At 37.2% G+C, this 24,872-nt stretch overlaps 1 protein-coding gene across 5 annotated transcripts in view; it reads left to right on the forward strand.

Moving 5' to 3' along the window:
* Window positions 1-24,872, forward strand: part of RPS6KC1 (ribosomal protein S6 kinase C1) — a 228,572-nt gene that overhangs the window by 176,282 nt on the left and 27,418 nt on the right. For all 5 annotated transcript variants that reach the window (XM_025285451.3, XM_006054056.4, XM_006054058.4 and 2 more), the window contains 2 exons: window positions 14,315-14,397; window positions 15,462-15,557. In XM_025285451.3, the coding sequence (XP_025141236.3) occupies window positions 14,315-14,397; window positions 15,462-15,557 (179 nt within the window). The remainder of the gene's footprint in view (window positions 1-14,314; window positions 14,398-15,461; window positions 15,558-24,872) is intronic.

Consider the following 24,872-nt stretch of genomic DNA (forward strand, 5'->3'; position numbering starts at 1 on the left):
GCGTGTAGCCTCTCCCTCACCACTCGTCTCTCCTGGGAATCCTTATCACACATTTGTCCTAAAAACATTGTCCACCTGCCCTGTACTCTATAATATCAGCAGTGTATCTTTTTATCTTGTGGATGATGTGCCTTTATATTTTGAGAAAATTTTCCAGTAACAGATTCGACAGAAACTTGAGCAAATGCCAGACTAGCAGGGGGGCCATTATTCTGCTCTATAAATAAGTTTAAAAAAGAAAACACACACAGAGAAACCTGTGAATCAACATGTTTTGGTCTAATTGAGGGGAAAGGCAAGATAGATAAATTTTGAAATGCAAATGATCACCTTCTGTTATTTAAGTATAGTTTCTGCCAACTTTGAGATCTTAGATTTTAAAAAGTCAGTTATTTCAGCGATATATATACTACCAGGGATGTCCGATGTTCACAAGTTTCTACAGTGAAATGAAGAACTTAAAAAGTTGTCACTTTTTTATATTAAAGAAAATAAATCCAACAACAAAAAGACAAAAACCATGGAGCTTTCTCTGTCTACATCTGTGAAAAAGCCAGCAAATAAATGGCTGCAGCTGCAGGCCCATCAAGAGGGTCTTGAGAATACGAATTCACTGATCAAACCCAGCCCTGTTTTCAAAGTAGAAGCCATTCCTTTTATATTCACTTTGTATCCTTAGATTATCTAGGATGATTCTCTAGAAAGGTTTTATTTTAAATAAACATTCATGGCAAATGGGTTCCTTTCATACCATAGAAACACAGAACAGAGTTCAGGAAAAGAAAGAGTGAAGAAATAGTCCCCAAAGTGGGAATAGATTTTATAGCATGACGGTGTAAATATAACACTATCTAGTTCCCATCTGAGGAGAGTTTTAGATATTAAGAGATGTCTAGACAGATTCTCCTATTTTTTTAAACTTATTTATTTTTAATTGAAGGATGATTGCTTTACAGTATTGTGTTGGTTTCTGCCATACATCAATCTCCTGTTTTTTGTTACTAGAGATTTTAGGATAATCTGGAGTATTATAGAAAAACTGGAGTTAACTGGTTACTCTTCTCCAGAGGGCTTCCTTATAGTTACTCATTTTATTTCTGTTTGTTTATACACACCTACAAACACAGATTTATGTAAAAGATTTTATGTGCTTTATCACGGGAGCTATTAGCTTATCATAATATAGAATACAATTTTTGTTACAGTATTTTAAATATAGAGGAAAAATAAAAGGTCAAAAAAGTATTTTTTTCTTTTACCAGTGTTTTTTTCTTAGTGGTCTCATCTTTTATCATAAAAAAGCAGCTATAAAATAGTCCTTAGAATATGAAGCACATAAAAACACAAAAGACTGGATTTGAAAGTTTAATATGCAATTAAAACAAGTGAGTAAACTTTGTTTGTATGTTGTTTTTCTGCTGGCGTGGCCACTCAGGTCCCCACTCCAGCGCTAGCAGCCTGATGTGGCGTCCTGAAGTGTGCCCTTCACCTGTACTTCCAGCATGTTATGAGCCTTTATAAATGCTTGAGATTTACATGGGTATTTCTCATTGAATACTTTTCACACTTGAGAATTTATAGGTGAATGTGTGTGTAAATTGAAGAAGTCCAAAGTGCTTTTTACCACAGCCCCATCTCCACGCTCCCAGATGTCAAATGACAGCTTTGCTTCCTCTCTCAGGCGATTTCACACTTGGGAACAGCTCACAGCTGACGGTGAAAAGTGAAACAGAAAAACCATGCTGAAAACTATCTGCAAAATTCAGTTTTAGAGCATGACATTTATTTACTACCACTCTTTGCTCTTCTTGCCTGATTTTGTCAAATAACCCATGAATATATTTTTGGGGCATAGTCTCTCCTGCCTTTCTCCATAAGCGTGCTTTATACACAATTAGTTGCCTTTTAAGCATGGTGTTCCATGTGACAGTTATGTATTTGATAATTAGATCTGAGACTCGGACCGTGGATGGTTTAAAAATACCATGAGGGCATCATAGGTTTAAGATGTAGAATATTATGATGGAATTGAGAATTATCAAAACTCAATATTCTGAAATCAGCCATTAACTCATTGCATGACATAGGCAAATTATTTAAGACTTTTTAGGCCTTAATTTATGAGTAGTAAAATAGATTTTTAAAAACTTTTTTAACATTTTATTTTGAAAAAATTTCAAACATACAGAAAAGTTGGAAGAATTGTACACCCATATTTATCTGTCACCTAGATTCTGCAGTTAACATCCTATAATATTAATATTTGCTTTATCATATATCTACCCGAAGTAGATTTGATGAATATTGAAAAGATGCCAGATGTCAGATGATCTAACAGCCTTCTTATACAAAGTTTAGTCAAAATTGGAGACCATCTTATTAAGGCAAGAACTTTTCCCCTGAGGAATAAATACTGATTTCTTGTCTAACATCAGTAAGTTAAAGAATTATTTCACTTGGAGGACTTTCTAAGTATTCTGTTTTTACTCATATATCATTTGTGCATAAATGATATGCAATATGGAAATGAGGAGTTGATGGAAAATATTTTCATTTGGCGGAAAAGAGCCAAGACAGCTCTTGAATAGTGTGAAATTTAAATGCCAAGATTTTTAACAAAGTTGTCCAAAAGAAGAATCATTTAGATCTCAGAATTTCTGGGTCCTAGGTAACTTCACCATGACTGAGGAATCTAATTTTAAGCATGCGAAGTTGATAGAGAAAGCAGACGAATATAGATGTATATTTTGAAATAATAATGTTATAACCAGGAAGTATGGCTGTATTTCTGGTCTAGTCTTCCACCCCATAGGAAAAGGAAGAAAAAGGCAAGAGGGAACCATAGAGGTAATTTTAAAAGAGTGAAATATCTGTGGTTAATATTTAAACGTTATGTTTCAAACAGAAGCTCTTTTGTTTGATTTACCCTTAAGCAAAACTTCAGCAGTAGCTCTCTTGTACATAGTAAATGTTTTAATGTTTTCCTTGAATGATTAGCAAGTACTTTTAATCTTTTGCCTTTAGTTCCTAATGTTATAAAACTAAATCTATATCTTCTTTGAGAGAAGCAGTATCTTTTCAAGTTTGCCGTAGAATAGTGGAAATTTTACGTGAGGAAAATTCCCTCCGCCAGTGCACTCCACCGCCGTCAGTACCGCTGTGTACTGTGAGGCTTGTGCCCTGAGTATATCAGGTTAAGCAAAAAGAGGTTCAAGTCAACTTAAGTCTTAATTAACCGTGTCCAGGAGGGCAAGAGCTTTCTGATGGAAAGAAGATTAAAGGGTTACTCTGTATGTTGGGCTTCCTAGATAGCTCAGTTGGTAAAGAATCCGCTGGCAATGGTTCAATTCCTGGGTTGGGAAGATCCACTGGGAAATGGATAGGCTACCCACTCCAGTATTCTTGGGCTTCCCTTGTGGCTCAGCAGGTAAAGAATCCACCTGCAGTGCAGGAGAACTGGGTTTGATCCCTGGATTGGGAAGATCCCTTGGAGAAAGGAACAGCTACCCACTCCAGTATTCTGGCCTGGAGAATTCCATGGACTGTATAGTCCATGGGGTCGCAAAGAGTCAGAAATGACTGAGCGGCTTTTGCTTTCACTTACGTATGTTTGAGGGTCTGGAACCTTGGGATCGATCCCTAGGCAGGGTGTATCCTGAAACCTTCATGAATCCCTTAATAATGGGCCAGTCACCTTCACCTCTACATTAAGGTCACTCTGTACTGAAATAGACCCATTTTGAAACCGTACTTCTTATCAGATCAGAATGTGATTTGAATCTAGTGGTAAAAATGAGACAGAGTAATAGAGTGTTTAGTCCTTGTTATTTGGCACTTGAGTAAAGACTATATTAGTCCCTCTCAAGAGAAGAAATTTTTTAGCTATTAGAACTAGAGAATTGATAAGGGTAAACGAATTGATACTGTATTTCACCTCTTCTGTGTGAAAACAATGTCTGTCCATTTCCTTGTACTACCTGATATTGGGGAAATAAGGGGTTTACTTCAAGCTTTAGATTATTAAAAAAAAAAGTTAATTTTCATCTCTTATTTCCTCCTAATCTTTCTCTTTATGATCTTAGACAAATTTCTTTTTTAGAAGAGGAACATGAGATTAGATACTTAAATAGTTTTAAGTAATAGCTGCATTGGGCTTCCCTTGTAGCTCACTCGGTAAAGAATCTGCGTGCAGTGCAGGAGACCTAGGTTCAATCCCTCGGTTGGGGAGATCCCCTGGAGAAGGAAATGGCAACCCACTCTAGTATCACTGTCTGGAAAATCTCATGGACAGAGGAGCCTGGTGAGCTGCAGTCCATGGGGTCGCAAAGAGTTTGGCACGACCGAGCGACTAACACTTAAGAACACTTAATGCTTCTGAAGACCAAATGTGTTTTTGGTAATTGTTCAGTTAATTGACCTTACCACCATATTATTCTGAAGAAGACAGGGAACTATCTTTTACTCCTGATATTTAACACAAAGATGAAAGCTGAGTTCAACATTACATATCAGAACTTTTGTCAAGCTACTGTGACCAAATCCTCAATTTTTATACCATGTAAAATCTTGTCAGTTCGAATCGCCAGAAGTAACCAGGTCTGATGCCTTCTAAACAGTTATTCATAAATACTTCCTTCAGATAAATGTTTAAAAATCCTAAGGTTTTAAAAAATTGATGATAAAGCAAATAGAATTCCTGAAGCTTCCTTCATAGCAGTGCATGTAGCTTGGCCTGCCTGACGCAGCAACAGAGCAGCAGGGAGAGGGAAAGCCGTGCCTGTCATATTCACAGTTTTCAGTTAACCTTTTTCTCATCAGTCAACCGTAAGGGCTTTGGTTGGGTAACACTGTGACACCCGATGGCTATTCAGAATGGAGTTGTTGTGATATGATCAATGGAAAGTGGAGCATGCTATTGGTTTTTTTCTACCAGAAATGCAGGGTGAGAGTTAAGTAAGCAGGACTATACAGAGCTCAGAATTATAATCAGTCAGTCAACCAGAAGTCATCTGGTAGTTACCTGTTTCTTATTTTATCTCACAAGAAAACGATATAGTAACGGTACCTATAAACTTACTTGAACAAGTGATTTTTGGCTCTGGAATGCTGCATCTAGTTAAATCAAGGAGTCCTGACCCAAGTTGTGCAGATAATTGTGTAAAAGCTCAGAACATGGTTGCCAGGTCACCACGACAACAAGGAATTAAAATATGGGTAGTGAGAGAAGCAGAAGTCTGTCAAACCTCCCCTGAATTGTCTTAGTGTGGTGTGTTACTTATGTTCAAGTCTCCACAATACAACCCAGGGCCCAGGGCTTCATATCATGAGATTACCTGGAAACCACCCGAATTAGTCTGGTGGTGGCAGGAAGCAAGGCTAGAGACTGGGATGCACTGAGAGAGGGCGGGAGCCCCGCCTCCCTCCCGTCACCTGAGGCGTGAGGAGAAGCATAGAGCCGCTGCAAACTCTCCCCTCTGGAAAGTGCCAGCCCCTGTCATCCGTCTTCTCTGGTGACACTCTGATGAGTCCGAGTGATGCAACAGCAGCAACTTTTAAGCGGTTCATACGCTGTACTTGACAATAAGGTATTTGAATAATGGGTTGAGTACAATGTTGAAGGACTTTATGGCATATGGAGCCAGATAACTGGGAAACTTACATTTTCTGAAATACAGATAAAACTTTATTAAATAACAAAGGAGCAAAATACCCATTTGAAAGGACGGGCTAGGAAATGCAGCTTCCAGGCTGTAGTTCTGGGTTATCTCCAGCTTACCCATTTGCAGCACATTTCATGTAATTGTGTCTAGATTCCTTCCATTGAACGCGGGCAGAGGAAAGCTCAGTTTACTTCCCAGTTCTCTCTTCTTCCTACTCCCAGGGCTTTCCAGTCCCTTTTCCTTACCACATGCTATCCATGCTAGGACAGACTGTAGCAGTCACACTCTGCAGAGGGGAGCCCTGGAAGGTGTCCACTTGACCACCCCTCTTTAAGCCACCATCATCTCTTCCCTGGACTATTGCAGTCCTTAGCTCAGTGACCTCCATTTCTACCTTGTTCTAATCTGGGTTTCATCTAGCAGCCAGAGTGATGCTTTAGATAACATTTAAAACTTTCTGGCCTACCACATGAAAGATGCAGAAAGACTTGCTGTAGATCTCTGTGCTCAGTGAGACTTCAAGAAAACGCATGCAGTGCAGCCTTTGCAGGTGTTTTAATGCATCGTGCTGCAAAACTCGAGGTGGAGATGGTTGTCCAGCACACGCCTATTAACGTGCTGCCCACGTGCCAGGCGCTGTGCCTCGGAGCCGGAAAGAAGGCAGATTTGGTTTGATATTGACATTTACTTTTGAAGATTTGTGTGAAGAGACAGCCCAAACAGTAGACATACACAGTTAACTAGGGCACTAATAGACTTTATAGGTGAATAGTTATGTTTACAGAATTGTAGTTTACCAAGCTAACAGAAGATATGCTTAGCTGTCCCTCTTCTCACAGTTTAGTTCCATGTACTGTTGGATATATAAAGAGAAAAGAAATGTTTTCTTCCGTGTTTCTCTTAGCTCTTTAGTCATTATCTGTAGTGGAAGACTAATGCTCAGCCCCTGCATAGAAAATCTTTATACACAGCAAGAGCTGGTGAGAGAAATTGACTAGAATTTTGTAATTCTAGTTCCTTTCAATTAGCAACAGATGCTGCAGGGAAAGACTGTCTGTGTAGAAACACAGGACTAATGTTTCCATGCTCTAGCTGACATGGAATGCTCATTGCAGAAGAAAGATAATCTTTTCCTTGGTTCACATATATCACTAATGATGGATCACATTAAAATAAAAATTTATAAGGCCATTAATGAAGTCTGACTCTTTTGGAAGAAAGTTAACAAACTATTTGTTTTAAATTTTACTGAACTCTTACAGAATTTATGGAAAATTCAAATACCACAGCTTTTTTTTTTTTTTGATACTGTAAAAGTGTATGTGGTGCTTAATTTTAAGGTTCGTAAGAATGTGGCTTAATTTTTATATTGTTCTATTCACAAAAGATCTCTCTTTTATTCTAAAAGCTTATATATTTTTCTTACCTTTTTTTCCCCCAAAAGAGAGACTTGGAATCCTTGAGTCATATAATTAACTTCAAAATTTAAAGAATTGTTTTGGGAAGAAAATCCTGTGACATTAGAGAACTGCATTTACCCTCCCCCCCACCTCCCCTCAAAGTATACTTACTATTGATTATCATTTTAATGTATTCTATAGGTGTATACTTTTAAAATTGTTCCATCATTTTGATATTTGGATCAAGTGCTCCATCATTTATGTGACTAATTCTTTTAGCATCTAAATATTGGTTTAATTTGACTATTTATTTGCAATAATAGTTGCTTTTTTATTGAGTTTTATATGACCTCTTAGTAACAGTTCCACAATTACTGTAACTTCGAGAGTGAAGAGAAATGAAGCGTCTAAGATTCTATTTATTAAAAAGAAGTGTGGTTAAGGGAAAGAGTTTGGGAGAGATATTTAAATACTCTAATTTAAATAGAATTTCTCTATATGTGAACTTACTGTATTTCCTATCATATCCTGGATGGAAGAGAGCAGCAACAGAATATACTGCCAGAGGGAGGTCAAGGAATTGTCTCTTAGTATTTTTGGAATGTGGGTGAGTAGCTATTTGTTGTTATCAGTAGAGGTAAGGAGAAGGATGCAATGACATGTGTGGGTCTCCCTTAGTGGAAAAACCAGGGAACAGAATCAGGTGACGTCACCAGTCTGAAAATGTACCTTAACAAATACATCAAAGCCTAAATGCAGAGTATCAGATTCCCTTCTTTATCAAGCACCATAGCAATGTCTCTTAAAGAAAAGTAAATTCTAACTCTGGGAATTCACAGTTTAAATGCAAGGTAGTTCCTTCTTCATAAAGCTTTATAGGAAGGTTGGTGTTCATTTTTAAAGCTTGGGCTTGAGACACATTTTCTAGCTTTTAAAATTTTCTGTATAGTTTCTTGCTTAGTTTTAGTATTATCTACAGTTATTTCTGAGTCATGTCTTTGACAGATCCACGTGGCTTCAATTGCGTAGCCCTAAAAGGCAGGGCCTGGGTCAGTAGACAGTACGTGTTGTGATTTCAGTAATGTTGGGATCACCTGGCCTCTCCAGTGTCTCAGACTTCATGTAGCCTGAGAGTGTATACTTTGCGTCTTTCCTTTCTCTTCTCATACACATAGAGATTTTTTTTTTGTCTCCTGAGTCCAGGGTTTCTGCTTTTTTACTTTTCTGGAGTGAGCTGCTTATAATACAGTTTTGGGGTCAGGTTAACATTATTATTTTTGATTGTACGAAGGAGACAGTAAACTCTGACTGTCATGAGGACTATAAAACTCTTATTCTGTGTTTTAGCAAGCCTTTTGACAATATGGGTTACTAAAGCAGCGTTATTTTTCTGAAAAATATCCTAGCTTGTTGAAGTGTTCTGTGAGTTAAACATGAGTGAAACAGAGGTAAACAATTTTTATGTTGTGATATCTTTATTGTTTTATTTAAACTTCTTTTACTTGTGAATTTTGGTAGTTTGAATCATTAGTGTGAATCAGTGAGATTGTATTTTGTTAGGATATGAGGATTGATAGGGCTAAAGTGGGAGTTCTAGAATTTTACTAAGGAGTTTTGCTGTCCTTCAAAAATTTGGATGAGTTGAAATCTAATCTGGAGCTGAGTTTGTGTCTGCATTATGTTAAATAATGATAGCAGTTAGATTTAGTGACACTGATTGATTTTGCTCACCATCAGGTCTCAGGGGAAGGGAAGAGTTACTGTGGAGAAAAAGGAGAAGAAAGGCTGTGGAATGCTGGCTCTTTTTAGCATAATCCCACTCTTTGGGCGTCTTAGGTTAATGGAGAGAGAAGTTATAAGAAAGGCTCATGAGTGCTTTTGAAAACACTTTCAGCATCATAAAATTACAGGTAGAAAGAGTGTTAGAAGTCTGGCTGTCCTCATTTTCAGAGAAGCTGAAATACCCAGCCGGGCTCAAACAGTAGCAGAACTAGAGCCCCATCCATACATTTCTTTGACTGGAAGACAAAAATACAGCATCCTTTGATATCACTATCTCTTTTTGAGTTTTCGTGGGAATAACCTGAGAATTTGTTTGTTTCCGTAGGAAATAGTTTACTTCCTCCCCCCCGCCCCCGACCCCGACTCCCATCACTTTGGTAATTGCCTGTAGCCCTGCTGTACTTACGGAGACTGGGGAGACTGCTCAACCACCCTGGAAACTGCAAATACAGAATGTAGTGTCGGGGGAGGGGTCCGCGTGGAAACTCAGCACACTGGGTTTTATAGGGAAGATATTTTGAAAATTGACAAAGCAGTGGTAGAGTTTATCCTTTAAATTTTTTGTTTTCTGCTCCCCTCCCCCCCCCCCCCCCGAGATTTAAAAAATTCAAGGTGGGAGTTTAAAGGAATTTCTCAGCTTTAACTACATTATACTTTAAAAGAGTGTAAGAGTATAAGAGCTTTTAAAAGAAGCCTCACAGATTTATTTGATATTTCTTTATATTCTCTGTGTTTGACTTTAGATATACATACCTATTCACCTTGTGTTTGTAGTAGCTATCACGTAGCTTTACATATGAATCGGCACTCTTGTTTAATGCTTGAAATTTTGTATAGACTTTACAAATAAGCATTCTTAGAATATTAGTTTTGACAATTGCACAACCTCAGTCTTCTTTTTGGCAATGAGATTTCAGAGTGTATCTTTAAAATTTTAATCTTAAGAATTATTGAATGTTAAAGAATTTTAAAAAGACAACCAGAATATTTTATTCTGATTATTAAAAGAAAGTGAGATTCTATTTTAAAACCCTAAAGGAGAAATTTTATAACTCTTAACATTTACATTTTCTTAGCCGTTGGGAAGTTCTTTGTATCTTGTTGTAGTTTAGAGTTATCTATTAAAATCAAGGACAGTTGGTTATGATGTCAATTTCACATTAATTAATGAATCCCTGCTTAATATAAACTTATTTTGAAGTAGTTCAAGCTGCATTGTTAAAGGGATGGATTTAAAATTGTTTAGTGTCTTTTTCCAGGTTTCCATGAGAAAAAAAATTAACTTTCCAAAGTTGCTGTCTTTATTTATTAGTCCAGTCAGATTCAAGATGATATTCAGCCTAGCTGCCTCCAGATTTTCAGGTGCACTTTTTCTTAGATTGGGGGTTCAGTAGTTTCTTTAGGCTCAAGTGCTTAGAAATTCTGCTTAACCAGTGGTGGCCAAGGGGTGAGGGGAGGAAAGTGAGAATTAGGGGAGGGGAAAAGAAGCAGGCTGTTTGTGGAAGAAGGAAGAGGGGAAGGTCAAGGAAAGATGGAAGAAGAAACGGGGAGTAGATGAAGTAGACTAAGGTTGATGGCGCTAGAGTGTCGCCAGCGGCCCCACGAGGTGCCTCGTAGCGCGTCCTGGACTGTACAGTGAGCCCACTGAAAATGGGAAGTGCGTTGGCTTTAGGGCCTGTCTGGGTCTCTGGCTACTGGCTGTGTTGTCTCACATTCAGACTGAGGCTCATTTTGAAGCGCTATGTTGGTTGTTACCTACCTGTTAAGGACTCGGGCAGAAAATTGTGGGAGATTTCAAAGCAGCATAAAAACCAGTGAACCTTGTTCTTAGACGCCTTAGTTGAGCGAGGTTGCAGAAAACCAACAGAGACACAGCACCTTGTCTGTCTCCGGAAGTGCCTCTCAAACTTTTCTGTCCAAGTATTTCTGACTGTAGAGGAGGTATGAAATGGGGACCTCTGAGACTAGTCATATGATCCTGATGTTGCTTTGAAGTCTTTTTATCTTGCAGATCCATGCAAGGATTACATTCTGTTCCATGATGGGTCTGTGTTTCTTTTAATAATAAAACAACATCCTGCCCCCTCCCACACATAAAAATCTTTGATGCTCAGGAAGATGCACTGTGCTTATGGTAGCATCAAGGAGCGCCCCCTACCCTCCATGTGGTAACACGTTTCACCCCCGGTCGCCTTCCTAGCAGTGATCTGGGAAGCAGGCAAGCGCATCGTGTTTGGTTGTCTAGGCTGCCCTGGTGATGGCACTCTGGACCTTAGGTGAATTTGAAAGGTCCCTTTATAAGTTGTATTAGCCATTGATTACCTTGTGAAGACTTACCCCAGTGACCCTTCGCTCAGTTGTGACAGGAAACCTTTGTGAGCGAGGCTTGGGGTGTGATTCTAGTCTAGAGCTCCTCAGGGCATGTTTTTAGACCCTACAACACATGTCTGATTTTCACAACTTAATCTGAGCTGATGGGATGAGGTGTTCCCCCTTTCCCTGAACACACAAATATTGTATTTTTTCTCCTCCAAAGTCTTTCTACCCAAAGAACTTCTCCATAAGGATGCTTGGAAATGTTAAATAATTCGTGTACAATGTTAAACACGGTTGCTTACATATAGTGAGCAGCCAGCAGATGTCAGCTACTGTTTTATTGTTGCAGCTGTCATTATTGCAGTGCATGCCCACTAGCAGCATTCATACACGGAAAGTTAGGCTTGGAGGTGCCACATTCAAAACAGATGGCTGGTCATTAACTTGGGGTCTTGAGTTGTGAACGTATAACACCTTTATAAAAGTAAGAAGTATATAGTACTTGCTGTATGATTAAAGAAAATGACATAACATATTCTTGAGCAAGATATTTAAAAAGAAATCCATTAACCCTGCCAGGGGGGAAACTGACTTTAGCTTCACATCATTTAGCAACATAGTACGTACATAGAGTTCTGCAGAGCAATAGTGCCTAGCAGGGGACCTGGTTTGTACTGCTTGTAAGTGTTGGTTTGAATGAATCAAATACATTGAGACCTCATTATGGAGACCTGAATGTATACATGCCTGGTTAAGCAAGACATTTGAATCTTACTGAATGTTTAGTGAGAAAGAGAAGCCATTTCAGAATTTTGAATAGGTAAGTGATACAATCCATTGCCTGCCTTGGGCTAAAGGGAAATGTGAAAAGGTTACATACGATGACAGGGCTGTGGTAAATTTCTTCTACTTCCCAAACGTTTCTAAGAACACACATGCTTTCCATAGTTTCTAGAGCACTCTTCTGAAGGTGGTGGCGGCTCTCTGTGTGGGTGTTGGGAATGGCGGTGGGGTAGTGTATTTGAATCTGGGAGGGGTAGTGTAAGTTCTTTGAATGAGAGCCCCCAAGGAATGGTCCCTCAAGAAAATCTCCTTCAGGAAATCCGTGTCAGAATTGTAGATTATACAGCTAAATTTAACCTAGGGGCCCTCAGATCTAATCCTCATGTTAGGATGAGATCAAGTGAATTCCTCAAGGTTCTTAGGCCAGGACTCTTGATTCCTATCCTCTACTGTCTCAAATATATAACACGTGAAAGTAGAGGATAGCCTCTCAGTCTTTTGGCTAAGTTCAAGTGTAACGTAGTAGAGCAAACTGTAGGCAGACAGATTCTTAGGGAGGACTGACCTATAATAGCTTCATCTTTCCCGCTCCAACAAGCCTGAATGAAGTTTTCATGTCATTTCACTATATGTTTAAGAGTATACCACTTAGATACTCGTGTAGGTTAGTAAGTATAGAATGAAAATAAAGATCTCACCATCCCAGAGGCAAAAACTAAAACATTTTGTTGTATTTTCTCTCCAGTCTCTTAGGAAAAAAAATACATATTTTTAAAATTAGATTCTATTGTTTTATAGCTTGTTTTTTAAAATTTAATATATCCAGACATTTACTTACATACTTCAACCTTGTGTGAATACATCATTTAAAATGCTTACGTAGTAATGTTTCATTGATGTGCCAATATATGTGTAACTGACCCTTTGCTGTCAGATAGTAAGGTAGTTCTAAGTTTTTCAAACGAATTGGCTATTTTATGAATGCAAATGGCTCTCAGGGGATTAGGAGACTTTTGGTCATTCACACAGTGATTTGTTGGTTAAATATCTGTGTTTTCTTCTTACCACCTAGCTGAGAGCAGCTGAGTTAGGGAATAGAGGTGGTCATTTGGTGGGTAGCACCACCGGGGGAGGAAAGACTGCGTGGGAGCTAGTGTGGAGGGCGTAGTTGAACGTGGGCCTTTAGCAACCCAGAATGGGGTAGGGATACGGAAGAAGGTTGCTGCAGTGCAGTAATTTCAGTATTCGGCATAGAAATGGCTCTTTTTCTGATGCCTGTGAGCTTTAAGACTTAAAACTCAAGCTGTATTACAAGTCTTTTTGATTTTCCAACATAGTAGATCCGCTAAGTATCCGTTAAAAGACCGGGCACCTGAGCACCTCTTCCACTTATTATTATTGTCCAAGTTCCAACCTAACTACTTACAAAGCCTTTTCAACATGATTATTGTGAGTTGTGGGCTACCTGAAGACAAATATCAAGCATGTTTTATCTGTCTAATGGAAATGAAAGGGCAGATATATTCAGACTTAGTGACTAGTTGGATCTTATTAGGAAAGGACAAGAAGACATCAAAACATGAGTTAGCTAAAAACCTCAAAAATGGTGAAATGAGGAGTTATTGCTGATTTACTGAGAAACCTGAAAGATTACACCTGAAAACGATTACATTTCAGGAACTTGTGCTGGTGAGAGATAGGGATAACACAGATAAAATTGTAATTTGGAGATATTCTAAAAGCCCTTATCTTAGCCAGTAGTTTCAGTTGTGGCTTAAAACACCGTATCTGTCTGTATTTCTGAATAACAAATTTGCATTTCACATGCTCCTTTAGTTGAAAACAATTGATTATATAGGAGAGGGGTGATACTATAAACTGGGTCTTAGTTCTGCTGCTGATTTACTGTATGACATTGGACAAGACATGTCACCTTTCTGGTTTCTGTAACTCAAAGGATAATTAATACTGGTTTAGATAATTTTCGAAGTTCCTTCTGAAACCTAGAGTCTTTATTTCTAAAACAAAAAATGACCTCTGAGATAGAGTTGACTGTATATTCTCAAATTTGAAAAATTAAGCAAAATGCTGATCTAGTAGATTCATGTAACTTTTAAGTATAGCATCTTGAAGGTGTCCCTCTATCAACTAAAGAACAAATGTCTCAGTTTAATATATGACTGCATAGGAAAAAAAAAAGGCAACCACAGTAGGTGACCAAAGGGATAAGTAACTTTCAGGAATTTTGAAAGCCCAGTAGTATTTAGTATGTGCTCTCTCAGCATTAAAAAGGTCACCTTGCTAATACATGTTAATTTTGAGAGTTTAATTGACCTTTGGAATTTTAATATCAACCTTTTTTGGTGTGTTTAGAGGTTGGAGCAATCACGGAAGAAACTGAAGCCTGTGATTGGTGGAGTTTGGGTGCTGTCCTCTTTGAACTTCTCACTGGCAAGGTAAGCAGTGACCTGGAGGTTTAATAAGTTTATCCAGATGCTACCTTGATTTCAAATTGAGAATATTTAGCCTTTGCCTTTAGTTTTTAGTTTGGGGACTAAGTAAGAAAACCTTGATATCAAAAGGGATGGGACACCAGAAAAATGCAAATTTATCAAGATTCCAGATGTCTTAAAAAGTAGAATTGTGTTACATTGAATAAATTGATAGTAAAGTTCTGTTACGTCACAGTGTCAGTACATGGTGAGATAGAAGACTAGACATTCTTTCTCTTCCTTTTCTGCGATTCAGTTTTAACAGAGTTAAACCTGTAAGGGTTGTGTAAGGATTTGTTAGAATTCTCTGTTTTAAACACCTGTCTGAAATCAGGAGGAAATTATCACTTTAGAAAATTAATGTAGATATTAAAGGTAGCATGATTTTTTTTCTCAACACTTAATTTTTCCATTCTGTTCTGTCTTAAGTACAGAATTCATGCTCTTTCTGATCAATAATGTTTAAGTAAGATATTTGAGGTTAATAGATTCTAATAGAGCATTGTGCAAATTGCCTCCTGGGACTAAAATAGAAGAAATGAACAGTCATACCTTTGTAAGCAGCCATCTACCTTAAATATGTTGTTAATACTGAGCTCCTAACATTGTTGTGAAATATACAAATCACCTATAGATGTTAACACATTTGAGCCATAAGGTGCTATACATATATAAAACATTATTATTAACAAATTCTCGACTTTGGACGTTTTTAAGAACATTAAAAAATTTCCAAGATACCGAATCCTGTTTTAAGTTTTGGCTGTAATGGAATCTTTCTATTATGGACCATTTTCTTTATATCTAAGGGAAAAGGGCAAGTGGCATAAGCTTATGATGTGATTATGATGACTGCCTTTTTTCCAGTTAGAAGTTCTTTAGGCTCATAGCCTTTGTCCTAGACTGCTTAGAGGGCACTGCGGCTAGGGTGATTGTTGAGCTGTCTGTATTTGCTGTCTGTAAACCCTGTGATGGAACAGAATATGATGTTATTTCGGATAAGAAGTGTATGTGATTGATTGTTTCAGACTCTGGTTGAGTGCCATCCAGCAGGAATAAATACTCACACCACTTTGAACATGCCAGAATGTGTCTCTGAAGAGGCTCGCTCACTCATTCAACAGGTAATTTAATTGACCTATTGGCCAAGTATATCAACCATGCAAATTGGCAGAGCCCACAGCTCTAAAACCTTAAAGAAATTAGTTTTAGGCAAGAAGGACCCATTGTAATTACACGTTCAGAACTAGTACTGTGTATCTTTAGGCTTCTGTTATAATCTTAAGTATTGGTGATGTCAGAACAGTTAAAAGTTGTATTTTATTTATTTTTTTATTTCTGAAATCCAGGCTAATGTTTAGTCAATTCCATATATCTGTATGGGGGCTTCCCTGGTGGCTCAGAGGTTAAAGCATCTGCCCGCAATGTGGGAGACCCAGGTTCAATCCCTGGGTTGGGAAGATCCCCTGGAGAAGGAAATGGCAACCCACTCCAGTACTTTTGCCTGGAGAATCCCATGGAGGGAAGAGCCTGGTAAGCTATAGTCTACAGGGTTGCAAAGAGTCTAACACGGCTGAGCTACTTCACTTCACTTCACTTCACATGTATCTGTGTAGGCGTGAGATTTAAGTATTGCTTTTAAGCCTGTCTGTAGCTGCTTTATATTTTGTAACCATATATGAATGGCTCCTTTTTTCCTTTTTTTTTTAAAGTTATTGAAGCGTTTATTCCTTAGAGCTAGTCTCGACATTTCATAAATGGCTATTTTAAATCTTTAATTCATATTGATAAGCTTAAGAATTGGCTGGTTGGGAGAGAAATGGTAGAAAATCTTGCCAAGTTAAATCACTTTAGATCCAGTCATGGAACTTGAATATTGCTGTCAGTTAGTGTATTTCTGGTGGCTTTGAAAAAAGAGACTATTGATAATTAAAGTTTGGTATACCAGAGGTAGGCTCACTCTAGTGAGCTCCTTAAATTGATTCCCTACATTTAAAATGCTTGTCTAGCTTTATGGCAGACTCACCACAGATCAGCAAGAATTGTCAGAACTGTGATCCCTTACACTTTTGGGAAAATATCAATGGAAAACTTATTTGAAAAAGATGAAGAACCAAAATTTTTGTTTAATGAAACACAAATTATTTTTAAATCAGGGAAAGCAAAATTTGTAAAAAGAAAAAAAAAAAGAGAGGAAAAAAAAAAAGAGGAGGGGATAATATATTAAGAAAAGATTTACCTAGTATTTTCTTAGGCAGTGATTTTGGTTCCATTCAGCAAATATATATAAAGGCATGGTGTCATAAGCTGAAAACCTGAGACTCACAAATAGCTATATCACAGATGGATTTGATAAAGGCTATCAGAGCGGTTTAAAAAATACTTTGGCAAGTCAGGATAAAGAGGTGTTATAACTGATGCAGTGGTGGTGTTGGGGAAGGTTTTGTGTAGTGAGTGTTACTTTTGTGGCGCCTTAGCCAGAATTTTGGCATTGGAAGGTTACATGTGGGGGAATAGCTGGGAGGAATGAAAAGTTTGAATGAAGGCGAGGACTGAGTCAGAAAGACTCATTTGGGAAATCAAAAGTTTGGTTTATCTAGAGTACAGGGAGAATATAGGGATGAGTAACAGTAGTAAATGAGTGTGGAAAGAGAAGCTGGGATTCTCTTATCATAAATACCAAAAGAGAATGATAGTATTTAATTCAGTAAAAAATTGAGATTTGAAGTTTTTGTGCACAAAGAGTGAAAGGATCAGAGTTGTGCTTCAGGAAGATTCATTTGTCCAGAGTATGTAAAATACAAAGAAACATAATTAGGTTGAAAATAGTGAGATGAGAGTACCCTGAGCACTTTGTACAAGGATTAAGAGGTAATGTAAAGATTCATAAAGCATTTCATTCTAATGGAGAGAAAGGACAGCTCCTCCTCTATTTTCCTCTTATTTGTTGTGGAACAGCAACGTAAATTCAAAGTATTTTTTTTGTCTATTAATTTAAGGAGGGCTAGCGGCAACCCACTCCAGTGTTCTTGCCTGGAGAATCCCCGGGATTGGGGAGCCTGATGGGCTACCATCTATGGGGTCGCACAGAGTCGGACACTACTGAAGCGACTTAGCAGCAGCAGCAGCAGCAGCAGCAACTGCTTTTGTTTGTTTCTCTTTCTTAAAGAGGTAGTCATCATGACAAATACTGAGAATAGAATTCCCCACATTAATTAATAAACGTCTGCTGCTCCTGTCTATCAGAATTTATATTGTAAGGAGTCTGAGCTTAAGATATGTTAAGTTCCCCTATACAGATGCGTACATATCTTATATAGTACATAAGTATATATATATATATATATCTTATAGTATATAAGTATATAAAAATACTTATATAGTATATAAGTATACTTATATAGTAAAGCAGCATTCTGTCCCTGGCCTGCCTAAGGAAACTACCACTCACGTTAAGGAAACATCGTCAGGAAAGGGAAAAGAGGTCTCTTGGCATGATTAGCAATCTGTCATTTTGACTTTCCTCTTCCACTACCTCACAGTTCATAGAGGTTATTTTAAAAAATCATCAAACAATTTATATGGAAAGAATTATTCCACTTTGAGGAGATTTTCCTCTCTTTGGTCTTTTTAGCTGCTTGCTTTCTTCTAGAGTTCATAATTCCCTGTACCCATGGTTTAGTCATCCCAGTCCAAGTGAATGGTGCTAAAGTAAACGAAGTTACATTTTGAATGCAATTTACAAAATATATATTTACAATTTACAGATCCTCAGAGCATGTATGTTTGTACTTCACAGTATACATTCAGTTCTTTATGACACAATTGCTTTGTCAGTTGAAATATCGATATTATATGAGAAACAAATTTCTGTGCTTCCATTGCTCAGCTTTATTGTCTCTTCTTTAAGAGAAAGGAAGTTGGCAGTGACTGTCTTGGTTTTGCCACTGGTCAACACATTCTCTTAGCAGAACAATCTTTGTGAAATCTCTCAGAAGATCTGGGATAGTATTAATATTTTAAATGGCAGAATAAGCAAGACAGTCATGGGTGAAACAGTTATATTTTTGCCTATGGATTTATACTTACAAGTTTATGAAGAGTTCACGAACTAAGGTAAATTGACTTTCATAAAAGTCAAAATATGAACTTTCATTGGAATTTCATAATGAGGTCATGGTTTGGAGAGAATGGGGGTGGAAAAACCAATTGTAACAAGAAAGAGAGAACTTACATGTTTACATATTTGCCGAAATATTAAAAAGCATGCTATAGTTAATTCTTACCAATGTGTGGTATTTTAGTTTTATATTCAAATGTTTGATGCCTTCCACATCTCAATCAGTAGATATGAATTGTCTGATTCTGAAAATGGATTTGCTATGTTAGAATATTCTTAGATGTTTGTTTTATAATAGCAGCTTTTCTCTTAACACACCTTAGCAACTTCTAATATAAAAATTCTTTGTACTCAATACACTTTAATAAAAAGTCATTTTGAATGCTGGATACAGTAATTTCAAGTGAAAAGACTGAGAGTAGAGTCTTTTGAAGTGTATACTTCACTGCCCTTGTGGATTTGGTAATATCAAAGTAAAGTAATAGATTCTTGGCATTTGCAGATCACACACTCATAAGGCAGTGTGATGCTGTGGTTAACAGCATGGCTTCTGGAGACTTAGTACCTGAATTCAGATCGTATCCTTGCTGTCTACTGCCTAATATGACCTTAAACAAGTTTCTATCTTCTCATCTATAAAACAGAGATAATTATAGTAACTATTCATAGAGTTGTTGTAAGTTCAATGAACTAATTTATACAAGGCAATTAGAATAATGCCTAGTACACAGTAAGTGTCACATAAATATTTTGTATTATTATTATTGATAGAGCAGCACTGAGAGCTCATGACATGTAGTAATTTATAATTTGATGAAGTATGCATTTGAATTATAGTAGAGGGTTGCCAGTGTAAGAGTGAGGCTACTGCTGGTGATATATGTTGAAAAGGTCTAGAAAGGTACTGGACTGGCACCCAATAGGAAATCAACTGATATTTTTATATAAATAATTAAGTTAATGATTAGTGAATGGAAGAAAAAAATAGAAATAAAGGAAAAAAGAAGAAACAAATGTGTAGGTTTAATTTGAGTATTGGGGTTTCCGACAGTTGTGGAACCATTAATGTAATCATCCAGATACTTTATTCCAGTTGACTAAATTCTGAAGAAAAAAGTTATATGCTTTAGGGATATTCTCAGATGCGAATGACTAGCCATATATGAGAAGGTTGGAAAGTTCTCTTCTCAAAAAAGGAAATTATAAAGTTGGACAGACTTGGCAGCCCTTTTCAATCACTGGTTGGCCCCCAAACTATGCAGGCACAGGGATGACCCTTAGGAAACCAAGCTTAAAAATGAAAATATAAAACATTTTTTATTAAGAAAGAAAAAAAAAATGAGCAAGTCTGTCAACCTCTGCTTATTATAGTTGGAGGTGAGGGTGGGGGAAAGCAGATTTACAAATCTAGCTGAAAAAAAGTTACCAAACAAAGAATAAACAGCAATGATAACCATCTTCATGGAAAAAATGACTCTGGAGTCACTAAAATATATTGTCTAAGATGTCTCATTTTCAGCAAAATGTTGTAAGATATTCACAGAAACAAAATAGGCAGAGAAAAAAAGCAGTCAATAGAAGTTGCTCTTGGGTGTCCTGAGATTTTGGATATAGTGAAGACTTCAAAGCAGTTATTATAGTTATATTCAAAGAACTAAAGGAATCTGTGTATAAATAACTTAAAGGAGGACTTCCCTGGTGTTACAGTGGATAGGAATCTGCCTACCAATGCGGGGGACACAGATTTGATTCCTGGTCCAGAAAGATTCCACATGCCATGCAGCAGCTAAGCTTGTGCACCACAGCTACCGAGCCTGCAGTCTAGAGCCTGCGTGCTGCAGCTACTGAAGCCCATGCACCTAGAACCTGTGCTCCACAAGAGAAGTCACCGCAGTGAGAAGCTCGTGTACCACGAGAAAGGGAGTAGCCCCTGCTTGCTGCAGCTCGAGAGCCTGCACGCAGCAACAAAGACCCAGAACAACCAAAAATAATTAATTGAAAAAGAATTAAAGGAAATTAAGACAATAATGAATCAATAAATAAAGATTCTCAATGATACTTAAATCATATTTTTTTTAAAAAAGAGCCAAATAGAAATTCTCAAGTTGAAAAGTACAATAATTGAAATGAAGAATTAAATAGGTGAAAAAAATTCCCTGGAGCATCTCAACAGCAAATTTGAGATAGATGAAGGAAAAGTCAAAGAACTTGAAGACCAGGATGATAGTAATTATTCAATTTGAAAACAGATTAAAAATGTTTGAAGAAAAATGAACAGGGATATGGAGACCTGTAAGATGATATTAAATACACCAAAATACATATAATGGGAGTTCCAGAAAGAGAGAATATAGAGAAAAGGGCAGCAAAAAATGTTTAAGACATAATAGCTAAAAGCGTCACAAATTTGATGAAGAACATTAAAATGCATTCAAGAAGCTTAGTGGACATTAAGTTGGAAAATACAGAGAGATCCACATAGGGATATTTCATCTTTCAATTGTTGAAAGACAAAAACAATTTGAAAATTTTGAAAGCAGCCAAGAACAACTTGTATTCAAAGGAACATTGATGTCTAACTTCTTATCAGAAACAATGGAAGAGAAGTTAGTGGAAAGGCATATTTAAAGTGTTAAAAGGAAGTAACTTTCAGCCAAGAATTCCTTATCCAGCAAAATTATCCTTCAAAAAATAAAAATGAAATAAATAAATTTCCAAGTATAGACAGAGCATTCATTCCTAGCAAACCTGTCTTATGAGGAATAACACAGGAAGTCCTTAGGCTGAAAGTTACCATATAGTGACTTGAATCCATAGAAATGAAGACTGTTAGAAAGATAAATATGAGTTAATAGAGAAGACTAAATATGTTTTTTTTTCTCATTTCTCTGCTCAACTTCTTTTAAAAAACATAAGGTTGAACAAAGCAATATTTATAACACTATGCTGGGCAGTTTATAACACATGTAATATATAGTACTTAATGACTATGTAGTATCTAATGACATGTGGGTATAATATACAGTATTCAGGGCTTCTCTGGCAGCTCAGTGGTGAAGAATCGGCTACCAATGCAGGAGACTTGGGTTCAGTCCTAGGGTTGGCAAGATCCCCTGGAAAAGGAAATGGCAACCCATTTTAATATTCTTGCCTGGAAAATCTCATGGACAGGGGAGCCTGGTGGACTGTACTCCTTGGGGTCACCAAAGAGTCACACATGACTTAGCGACTAAACAGCAACAACAATACAATAGTTAAGACAAAGGAAGGCAGAAGGAATAGAACCATCATAGAGCAAAATTTCTTCGTTTCACTGAAAGAAGTAAATTAGTATTAATCTAAAGTGAAGTGAAAGTGAAGTCACTCAGTCATGTCCGACTCTTTGCGACCCCATAGACTGTAGCCTACCAGGCTCCTCTGTCCATGGGATTTTCCAGGCAATAGTACTGGAGTGGATTGCCATTAATCTGAAATAGACTGTGATAAATTAAGAAGCATATTATAATCTTGATAGCAACCACTCAAAAAATAGTAAGTTAATAGAGGAACTGAAACAGTACAGTAGAAAGTATTTGGCACAAAACAAGGCAGTAAAGAGGAATAGAAAAGGCAGTAACTGGAGAAAGCATAGCAAAATGGCAAATGTGAACTCACCGTGTAATTCAGTGTGAACCTCTAAGCATGTGAAGCTAAAGACAAAGATTGTTCACTGGATAAAAAAGATCCAATTATCAGTGTATGAGAGGCATGCTTGAATTAATAAACACAAATAGGTTGAAAGAAAAAGGGTGGGAAAAGATAAATGATGCAAACAGTGACCACAAGAGAGATGAAGTGGTTTTATTAAATATCAGATAAAATAGATGTGAAGATGAGACTTATCAGAGACTAAGATTTTTTTATAATGATGAGAGGGTCAATACAAAGAAAGATATAACAATTATAAATGTATATGCTCTAATAACAGCTTCAAAACATATGAAGCAAAGTCCTACTGAATTGAAGGAAAAATAGATATTCCAATAAGAAATGGAGGCTTCGATACCCTATTCATGATAATTGATAGAAAATCAGCAAGGATATAGAGAGGACTTGAACAACACTATCAATCAACTCTGACATGACATGTATAGAACAATGATTGTAGAATACATTCTTATCACATGCACACGGAATATTGTCTGTGATAGATCATTTGCTATGCCATAAAACAAGTTTCAGTATTTGAAAGACTTGAAATCCCATAGCATACACTGACCGTAACAATTTTTTGTTAGAAATCATCAACAGAAAGAGATCTGGTGAGTCCATAACAGATGTTTGGAAATTAAACAACAAATTTCTAAATAGCCTGAGTCAAAGAAGAAATCCCAAGAAAAGCCATAACATGTTTTTAATGGAATGAAAACAGATCCACAGTATATCAAAATTTACAGGATGCAGGTACATCAGTTCTTGAGAAAAATGTATGGCTTTGGAAATCTCTATAGGAAAAGAATGGTCTCAAATGAAAATCTCACCTTGTAATTGAGGAAACTAGAAAGAGAAAAAGCATTTTGTAAAAAGCAAAATAAATCCAAAACAAGCAGAAGAAAGCAAGCAGAAATCAGTGAAGAGAAAATCTTCATTGGCTAGAAGATAAAAATAAGAGACAAATTAAATCTCAAGTTGGTTCTTTGAAAAGATTAGCAAAATTGGGAAATCTTTAGCTGACTTCAGAAATGAGTATTTTAAAAAGGTAAGGGAAGGGCTGCCATATGACCCAGCAGTCCCACTGCTGGGCATACACACCGAGGAAAGCAAAACTGAAAGAGACACGTGTACCCCGGTGTTCATTGCAGCACTGTTTATAATAGCCAGGACATGGAAGCAACCTAGATGTCCATCCACAGACGAATGGATAAGAAAGTTGTGGTACATATACACAATGGAATATTACTCAGCTATTAAAAAGAATGCATTTGAATCAGTTCTAATGAGGTGGATGAACTGGAGCCTATTATACAGAGTGAAATAAGCCAGAAAGAAAAACACCAATACAGTATATTAACACATGTGTATGGAATTTAGAAAGATGGTCACAATACACCTATATGCGAGATAGCAAAAGAGACACAGAGATAAAGAACAGACTTTTGGACTCTGTGGGAGAAGGCGAGGGTGAGATGATTTGAGAGAATAGCATTGAAACATGTATATTACTATATGTGAAATAGATCGCCAGTCCACATTTGATGCATGAGACAGGGTGCTCAGGGCTGGTGCACTGCGATGAGCCTGAGGGATGGGATGGGGAGGGAGGTGGGAGAGGGGTTCAGGATGGGGGACACCTGTACACCTGTGGCTGATTTGTGTTGATGTATGGGGAAAGCCACTACAATATTGTAAAGTAATTAGCTCCCAATTAAAATAAATAAATTAATTTTTAAAAAAGGCAAGGGACCTAGAGTATCCAAAACAATTTTTTTTTTCAATTGGAATTGAGTATTTATTTAGTACAGAGTATGTGCAGACTAGAGACTATAGAAATAACCTAACAGCTGATAGCAGATGATAAATTGTATACTATACTGTCAATTAAAAGTTAGCTCTTAAAATGCTTAATAAAACTTTAGAATGATAATTTTTTACTGAAATACTCATACTTCAAAAATTTGTTCTGTTATGATGATACATGGCTTTGGCTGGAACTGAGTAGTGTACTGTTTTGTTTTGTTTTTTTGATCTGTAAATGTGTTTATTTCAGTCCTGGGAAGTTTTTAAAGTATTATTTGTTTGACAGTTTCTTCTCCTCCATGTATTTCTTTTTCCTGGAACACCTACTAGTTGGATGTTAGGCTTCCTGCATTAACTGTACTCATTTTTTAATATTCTTTTTTAAAAATTTTGTTTATTTATTTTAACTGGAGGATAATTACTTTACAATATTGTGGTGGTTTTTGCCATACATCGACATGAATCAGCCATGGGTGCACATGTGTACCCTCATCCTGAACCCCCCTCTCATGTCCCTCTGCATCCTATGATTTTTCAATAAAAATGCCAAGATAATTTTGTGAGAAATAGTCTTTTCAACTGGAGAAGGCGATGGCACCCCACTCCAGTACTCCTGCCTGGAAAGTCCCATGGTGGAGGAGCCTGGTAGGCTGCAGTCCATGGGGTCACTGAGGGTCGGACACGACTGAGCGACTTCACTTTTACTTTTCTGCATTGGAGAAGGAAATGGCAACCCACTCCAGTGTTCTTGCTTGGAGAATCCCAGGGATGGGGGAGCCTGGTGGGCTGCTGTCTATGGGGTCACACAGAGTCGGACACGACT

Source organism: Bubalus bubalis, chromosome 5 (assembly GCF_019923935.1).
Source record: "Bubalus bubalis isolate 160015118507 breed Murrah chromosome 5, NDDB_SH_1, whole genome shotgun sequence".
NCBI lineage: Eukaryota > Metazoa > Chordata > Mammalia > Artiodactyla > Bovidae > Bubalus > Bubalus bubalis.